The 9,250-nt window shown below is 32.5% G+C and overlaps 1 protein-coding gene across 1 annotated transcript; it reads right to left on the reverse strand.

Moving 5' to 3' along the window:
- Positions 1–285: 285 nt before the first annotated feature.
- Positions 286–5,037, reverse strand: LOC100500565 (SQR/QFR domain-containing protein). Its single transcript, NM_001249255.2, has 6 exons — positions 4,751–5,037; positions 4,583–4,613; positions 4,450–4,463; positions 4,302–4,352; positions 2,844–2,905; positions 286–738 (listed from the first exon to the last, which is right to left on the reverse strand). Exons 1-6 carry the CDS (start codon positions 4,961–4,963, stop codon positions 462–464), a joined length of 648 nt encoding a protein of 215 aa, NP_001236184.2. The 5' UTR covers positions 4,964–5,037; the 3' UTR covers positions 286–461.
- Between the last annotated feature and the right edge of the window lie 4,213 nt (positions 5,038–9,250).

Consider the following 9,250-nt stretch of genomic DNA (forward strand, 5'->3'; position numbering starts at 1 on the left):
TCATTTTTTAAAATTTAAAAATATATATTATATAAAAATAAATAATAATACAAAAAAATGGTTCAACGAGTCCAAATGCTACAACCTGTGACCCAATCCAAAATTCAACATATTCGAATGAGTTAGATTAAATTTGACCTAAACACAAAAAAAACTTAACCCACACTTTTTGGGTTTAGTTGGATAACTCAGGTACGGGGGTGACTCATACCTTGAACACCCCTAACTAGTAACTACAATCATATGATACTAATTAGCATAAATACTACTTAACAACAAAAGATATATGCAAGACACGCTAAAATTCATCCATTACCATGATAAATCATCAAGTTATCACGTTGCCTCGCCTCTTAAGTTTGAGAAAACGACTAGAAACTACAAATTAAGGTTTTGCCAAGTTTGACCCTAAATGGCCTCTTATTGGAAAGTAATGTCAGCACAACCCATGCACTATCTGATTATACAAATACAAAATTTAAGCATACATCCTTCAATGCCATTATCAAGAACAACCTGAGAGAAATCATGACAAATTCTCTGGTCATTTCATGGTGAACATAGTCTGCCAAAATCTCTCCGATCCCTGCATATAAGTGCCAGAACACAAAGAAATTTGCGAAGAGCAATGAATAAGTGTTCGGGTATATTAGAAGAAGAGAGGCAACTGCAGTAGCTTTTAGGAGCTGCTCTCTCTTTGTCTTCGTTGCCTTACTCAATCCACTGTTTCGTTCCTTCCTATATGCCAACCAATAGATAGCGGGAAATGGGAATTAACCAAACCATATCTACAAAATACCACTCATGGAACTCATGAGTGTCTTAATGTTTCATTCATTATCAAACAGTGATTCAAGCATTAAGACCAATCCAATGCCCCTTTAAATCTTGAATAAACTAAACCAACAATTAGGAAGGTATAAGCACAACAATTAGAGCATGTATATATTTATATACCCCCAAAGCATTGGAACTAATAGGCCATGGATATAAGCAATAACAGCAATGAAAAAATTGAAACAGGTTTATTATCAAGAAACAAGAAATGGGAGTAGAAAACACACATCTGATCCAAAACTCAATTAACTTGTATTGGATGTTTGTATCACACAGCTATCAGCTCAAATTCCAGCTAAACAAATACTAAGCCTTGGTCAGGAAATGAGAAGGTAATACAACTTTTGGCAACATCAAGCTACATAATATTGTTCATAGTAATACATAAAATTAAAGAATATCTTCCACACTTAGTTGGGTTAGATAGAGTGCAATTAAATAATGTCAACAGTGCCCTAGTAATTTAAATCAACATTTACACTTTACTAAAGAGGTTGGAGAAGATTCTAATTTGCAGGCATTGAATTGAGTGGGTTTTTGCATAATGAAGATAATTTGATTCTTCTCTATGAAGATGAGAGAGGTCTGCTTGAGGATGAACTACGGGTCAAAGATGATCTCCAGATTGATCAAAGTGATGACACTCTTCCTGAACTTTTGATCAACAAAAAGTTCAGGAAGATTTTCTTGATTTTGATAGTAACTTAGAAGAAGTAAAGAAGCTTTTTCAACAACAAAGTATTGAGGTTAACAATAGTTATAAGTTTAGGCAGCCCATATCCCATAGAGAACGATATTAATCTTCTAGGAGGCCATTCTATTAATGCTTGTTCTGAAAAGGGAATTCTGCCTAGCCTAGATGTTGAACAGATGAAACCTTTTGGCCAAAGTGAAGGGCACCGGATTTTGATGAGGAAGCTATTTATATCAGTACACAATACAAGTGATTTGATTTTCTGATCCACAATCACTTTCTGATTAATCTGTTGGGTAAAGGAAGTAAAGGTGATCTTTTGCCAAATGCATATAATACAAGTGGAAGAAGGTAGCAACAACAGTAAATTACGGAGACCATAAAGGAATCAGCAGGCTTAATTAGGTTTTCTCAAGCTTTGAAGTTATCTTTGTTTAAAGCAAAGGGGATCTTGTTTTGAGTTTATTTTAGTATTGGTTTATCCATTTTGTTGCAGCTTTTTTGTGGAATGAATTTCCTAGTACAGTTTTGGCCTTTGGAACATTTGTGGTTCCATTTTGTGTTTTTTCCTCCTAGGGTTGTGTTTGTTTGTGGTTTCCTAGGATTTTTAACTTTTTCTTTTCCAAGACCTTTTTGGTTTGTTTTGAGGTTATCTAATCCCCTTTTTGTATTTTCCGCTTCCTATTTAATGATATTTCTTTTTAATATGATAAATGAAAGAAATGATTAAATGTCCAATCAAAATTCAAAATTCTAGCCATACACAGCACCAATCAATACAGTAATCATGCTTAACAAGGTTGAAAGCATGATCAATTTTACCAACAAATGAGATTAACAACAGTACATTGTGGAGAGCATAAACTGTGAAGGAATCAGCAGGATTAATTTAATTAGGCTTTCTCAAGCTGTCAAGTTATCTTCTTTGCTTGAAGCAAGGGGAGTATTGTTTTGAGTTGTTTCTAGCAATAGTTTATCGCTTTTGTTGCATGTATTTTGTGAATGGAGTTTCCTAGTAGAGTTTTGGGATTTTCTCCTTGGGTCGTGTTTGTATTGTGGTTTGAAGGATGCCTTATCCTCTTTTTATTTTCCCCTTCGTATCTAATAACATTTCTTTTTCTAGAACATAAATGACAGTAATAATTAGATGTACAGTAAAACTTTCAAATTTCTAGCTATACACAGCACCTAACCATTGTGAAGAGACTCAACAATAATCAAGCCAGTCAATGCAATAATGGATGACACTTAACGAGATAGAAAGCACAATCAATTTTACCATCAAAGCTGTAATCGTATTGCAACAACTAACCTTTCGGCGCCATCCTCTGTAGTAGCAACTGTGGCATAACCAGCTACACTTTGAGGCGGAACCTGGGAGCCATTGTTGTTGGTCACACAAATGAACTAGACTTGAGCATTTAGCATTACCAGTACCAAATATAGAATTCATTCCATCCAGCATCCAATACTTAGTGCAGTCATTAAAATGAAATATTACTAAATCAAAACATACAGTGTGACCCCAGGTATTGAACATCTATGGTAAATGTCATGAAAAATCAACAGTTAGTATTTGAATCAAATTATTCAATGCAGCTGCTTCTACAGGAAAATTATTTTCTATTCTTTAGTTATTTACATGTAATCCAAGTATATGTTACATAAATACATCTCTCTAACACTGGTGAGCCAGTAAATATGTACATAAATCAATAAAAAAAGTTCCTCTGGTCAGTGTTGTCAACTGCGGATTGCAGAAAATGGCAGAAAGCCAATAATCTGCTATATCATATAGTGGATAGTATCGGGGGCATATAGCGCAAGTCACATAACGGTTGAAATATATGATATATATCAATTATATATGTATGAAAATTAAGTTGTATTTGTATGCAAAATTGCAAATAACAATAAAATACATAAAAATTAGCATAATATCATCTCAAAAGTTCAATTGGCTGGAGACTCGCAAGGATGCAGGATGCATGCCACAACCACAACATTGATGGCAGCCATGATAGCGGAGGGAACCACAATTGCAGGTCCAAGAAATTCTGCAATGCAATAGCACTGTAGCAGCTATTTAACAACACTGCCTCTGGTTAAGCATATTTTTTTTATTAATTATCATGATGAATAACTTGTTAGTCTCCAATTATTTATAACAACAAATACACAAGAGAGAATTTAAGACTACAAAAGAAAATAACTACTTATCTTCATAATATTATACAACATTAGAACTTACTTTTTCACAAATGATGAGTGAACAAAATGAAACAAAATTGTTTAAGAAATTTCTTCTTACAAGAGGAGCATGGGGTGCAGTAAAATATAAGCAAAACCATAGTGTGGAGACTAGAGACAAGGAGTTGGCTCATTATGTTGTATCTTAAAGGTGTGAAAAAATTACAAAGAATATTTTCTTTACACATGACGGCCAAAAAGAGCCTCTACTTCACTTAAAAGATCATGTCAAATGAAAGCCTTTAGAAATACTAGTTCCTTTGAATGACAAAAACTACTTGTTGATAATCGCTATTCTAATTCTCTTTTCCTTGCTTAAGGCAGTTGAATATATATATATGTGCAAACAACACATCCTTAAACATCACGCATAATCACAAACGAATTCCAATAACGATGAATACTTAAACCAGAAAGATACATAAGATGCAACAGTAATAAAAATTGAATAAGATGTCTGCAAAGGTCAGTATTCAAGCAGAGCTATATAAGAGAGTGAGAGAGAGAATCTTGAATAAACCTCAAGAGTGGCTTTGCCCGTTCCTTCAAGAGGGCGATACAGTTTGAGAACCTAACATGATTCACATAACCAAACAAGAAGTTAGACAACCAAACCAACTTCAATGAGAACTATTCCACAACCAAATTCCAGAGCATTTCGTAATTACCTCGTGAGCGCGTCCTGGAAAGCAAAACACCCACATCCAGCACAATCACAACGCAGAAGGCGAATTCATTAGAAACTAAAGACACATCAAAATCAAATCATGAAAGCAAAACGCAAAAAACTTATAAAAAAACCTCGGTTTCCAATGAGATTCCCGACTCGAACCTGCAACAACACAAGTAGGAACAGTTACGACTTACGAGCCCTAAAAGTATCAGCGAAGCATCCAATCACAACGAAAGTAGTACGGACGAGAGATCGAAGCGTAATAAATAATCATATGAGAAAATGGAGGAACTTACATCAGATCCAGAGAGCGTGATTCCGCGTGACTGAGTGGCGGACCACGGAGCGGTGAGGAGGCTGTTGAGGGCGGATGGAGAGGGGACTGGCGGCGAAGGTGGCGGCGGAGAGGTTGTGGCGGAGGATGCGTGAGCGACGAGGTTGGAAGAGATTCTGAAGAGAGGCTTTGAATTGGAGAGCCTCTTGCTCAGCGTCAGGGACATAGATTGCATTTTTGCTTTTTTCGCTTTCTTCTGATGAGAGGAGTCAAGCCAAGTTAATACTATGCAGGATCGGTACTTCTTACACGAGCCTATGAGTATTTTTTTTTTTTTTTTTTTGTGAATTACAAGTTAATTATTTCATTCAATAAATTCTCGTGTCTAATAAATTTAATAATTTTTATAGTACTGTAATGATTATAATAAAAATCATATCAACGGGAATTTCTTAACTCGTTCCTGGTTTGTTACAATTTGAACAACTTCTTCGACCTTTTAATCATTCCATCCAGTTTTATGAGTTTTCACCCATTCATGGGTTTCTAATTACTAACTTCTTAATCAATCCTTGAAAATTTAGTATTTGTTGTTTGTTAACTTGACCTTGTGCGTCTAATACATTATCTTTGCATTCTATCTCTAGAATCCTGATTGCATATTTTATTGAATCCACATGTGAAGATTTCAGATATTTAATCTTCTGAATGTATTTTATGATCTAAGATTTCAGTTAAGGAATTGCATATTCGAATAGAATCTTGGATGAAGTGTTTAGAGTAGCTGCTGTTGAAGAAAATCAGTTTCTAGCAAACTTGGTTATTTGGTTTGAGATTCTCTCATAAACCCTATCTGGAAGTTGAAAAACCAATTAGTTTTTCTGCTCATTTTCAAACCAACTATATATCGTGGGTGTTTATTGCTGGAGATAATCTGATCTCAATTGAGTTTGATTAACTGATCAATAAAAGGAACTCACCAATATTTTGTAGTAAAGTATAGCTATTGCAACTAAATATTACTAATTTTTATGGATTAATATTTCCTATCAATGAATCATTTTTAAAATTTTATTTCATGAGCATTGAGATAAAGCCAACTTCTCCCTCAATTTTTTTTTATTTTTGTTTTTCAATTTCACCTTACTAATTAATTTGTTTCAAGATAAAATTAATTGGTTGGTCCTAAATTATTTGAAAATTGTCAGATAGATTTCTAAACTATTTTTTTTAATTGAGTCTATAAACTTGAAAGTCTATATTGCTTGTCAGTATATGATGACAATGAGCAATGATTTTAAAATCTTAGGAGTTCAATTAAAGAAAATTACATTGTTAAAAACCCAATTAAAATCTTTCTTTAGTTTAGGGTGCTATTTGAAAATTTTCAAATAGTTTAAGGGGTTAACAGTGAGCTTTAATTATTTAATTTGAACCCACTTTTGTTAATTTTCCGACGACTTCTTCTGTGGGAGACCTTATTCTGTCTTTCAAGTTGGAAAACTCTTATAAACCATTGGATGAAGAGCACAATGATCCAACGGTTACAGTGAGAATAACTAAGTAAATGATTTATCCTTAATGATGTTGGTTAAAAACAAAAACTAAATCTTTATTTTGTTGTTGTGGTCGCCGTCGGAAACACCTCGGACGAACACCTCCTCCATCGTCATGACAATGACAACCGCCACAACTTTCATTTAGTTTTTTTTTTCTTTTTCTTCCCCTCTCATTTTCGCTCTTTGGACGTGCTTCTCTTTTTAAGATTTGATCTTGTTTCTGTTTTTCAAATCTGCATCCGTTCTCTAAACGTGCTTCTTCCACGCAAGATTTGCAAGGTCGACCTTGCTCACTTGCTTCTTCGCACTGACTCCACCGTCGACGCTGTTGCTTTCGAAGAATCTTCAACGTTTGCAATTGCACGAGGCTCGAAAGTCGAAACTGACTTCGAAATCAGACTGTAAACTTGCACTTAAAGGCTATTTGCAGTCCTCATCATTCTTCGGCGCCAAAAACTCGACGCTCTTGAGCAAGAGAGAGATAAGCAAGAGCGAGAATCAATGAAAGAAAAGGAGTAGTTCCAAACAACTATGGATGTAGATTTTCTGGTGCATGAGGTTAGGCCATGGCGGCGAGGTATGAAATTCGGGTTTCGGAGGGAGGAGAGGAAATCATTGGGGAGGGTTGCGGGAAGTGGGGGTTGTAGGAAAGGGAGTGGGAGACGTAGAAGATAATTAAACATTATTTTTGTTAAGATAAATAATATTTTCTTTCATGGGTAAATCACGAATAAATTTATTCATAAAACATTAAAATTTAAAATTTAATCCTCAAAAAATATAAAAAATGCGATAAATTTATCTGATCATTTTTATTCGTTATCGTTAATAAAATAATATATGTGATATTAAGGGATAAATTTGTCACAAAATTGATTATTAATATAGTCTTACTGTATAGATCAAACAACAACGTCAATAAATTATTATTAATAGACTTAAATGTCAATAATTTTTTGTTGAACATAAATATTAATATATTTTTATTAGACACCAAATGTTTATTGGTAGAACAAATATACTAATAAGATCATATTAAACGTTAAAAAAATAAAAAGCACAAAATTGAAACATGATACAATAATAAACATTAAATAAGAGACTTCTAATAAAATTTCAATTAACATCATCAAACACTTTTCTTTGGATATTTTATATTATTGTAAATTTTGAAACAGATTAAATGATATGTATGCAAATATTAAAACTAAATATAAAAAAATAACTCTTTTAAAATATATATATATATATATATATATATATATATTACAAAAGAAAATATAACTGAGTTAAAATGAAATAAATTCATAAATTAAGTGTATATTAAATTTTTTCTTTAAATTTATAATTTCTTAATTATCATTTTAATTTACTTGAAATAAATGATTATGTTTACATTCTAAATGATAATAACATAAATTTGTTAAGACTATTTTCTTTTTTATTATTTTTTAGGCATTTTTTTATACACAAGTATATTCTTTCTTAAAAAATAACCTTACAATTCTATTTAAAATATAGTCATAATTAAGGTTTTTCATTTCTTCCCAAGTTTGTTTAGTATACATCGTATCAGTTCCATAAATTCAAGTTAAATGAGTCACACCTTTTGAGTTAACAATAAAAATGAAGTGAATAGTCATTTTTGTCCATGAATATGTAAATCTCTAAGAAATTTGTCCCTAAAAGATTAAAATTCAAAATTTGGGAAAATTTTACCCTAAAATTATATTTTACTCTTAAATGAAACAAAATTTGGGACATAATAAATTAATCTAATAGAAACATACTGATATTTAATTTCAACAAAAAAATTACAAACATTTTGATACAATGAAAAATTACTAACATTTTGGTCCAATAGAAACTTACTGACATTTTGGTCTAAAATAAAAATTACTAACATTTTCATCCAACAAAAAATTAGTGACATTTTCGTCCAACAAAAAATTACTAATATTTAGGTTCAATAATAATAGCTTATTGACATTTTCTTCCAATCTATTTAGCATGGCCACATTGACAATTAATTTTGTGACAAATTCATCCCTTTATGTCACGTTTTAATCTTTTAAGAATGAATTTGTCAACGATTTACATATCCAGGGACGAAAATGACTATTTACTCTTTTTGTTTTTAACCAACATTATTAAAGGATAAATCTATTACTTAGCTACTCTCATTGTGACCACAAATCATTGTACTCTTCATCCAACGATTTATAAAACTTTTTCAACTTGGGAGACAAAACAAAGTCTTCCATGATAGAAGTTGTCTAATTTCATAGCCAAGGTCCTTGGGAAAACAATATTGCATCCAACAAAAACGTCGAAAAGGTATTTCATTGCCATAGTCTTCAACTAAAAATTCAGACCGCTCATAAAAAAAGCATATTTAGGTTTCCATGTGCATGATGCTACCACTCGTCGCTTCCAACAACAATGTCTAAAAGGTATTCCATGGCCACAGTCTCCTCCGATGGCCGCAACCTTGGCCATGTCTTCCTCTATTGTGTTTACAACAACGACGACACAAATTTCACCCAAACAATGCAATGCCAAAGTTGCTTCTACTGCATGATACGCAGTTGTCGCCATTATCGTTGGCTTTCAGGTGAGATGTCACCAGCGACTACTACGGTGGTGGTAAAGAAGAAAGAAAAAAAGAAACTAAGTGAGAGGGCTAGAAAGGAGAGAGAAAAAAGAAAATGAAAAAAAAATCATATCCATTGATTAAACAAATTATTATATCTTATGTTGTACATTTATCTTCCCATGGTGGGAGTCCTATTTGACTCTCCCACCTTAGCCAGCGTCGTGCGCTAATATCCATTTTATACTATTAACAAAAGGAATATTTCCTTTTGATGATCATAATTTTTTTAAAAAAATTAGTTTTTAAATTTTTACTATTTTTTTAATAATTATTCACTATTTTTTTATTTAGTTAAATAGTTAAAAAA

Source organism: Glycine max, chromosome 4 (assembly GCF_000004515.6).
Source record: "Glycine max cultivar Williams 82 chromosome 4, Glycine_max_v4.0, whole genome shotgun sequence".
Taxonomy (NCBI): domain Eukaryota; kingdom Viridiplantae; phylum Streptophyta; class Magnoliopsida; order Fabales; family Fabaceae; genus Glycine; species Glycine max.

Bases quoted from the DNA above. Each gene is read 5' to 3' on its own strand.
- LOC100500565 (NM_001249255.2), bottom strand. From the start codon at position 4,963: ATGCAATCTATGTCCCTGACGCTGAGCAAGAGGCTCTCCAATTCAAAG. The intron at 4,614-4,750 runs GTAAGTTCCTCC...GTGTTGTTGCAG, and splicing joins TCACGCTCTCTGGATCTGAT to GTTCGAGTCGGGAATCTCAT. The intron at 739-2,843 runs GTTAGTTGTTGC...GTTGGCATATAG, and splicing joins ACAGAGGATGGCGCCGAAAG to GAAGGAACGAAACAGTGGAT.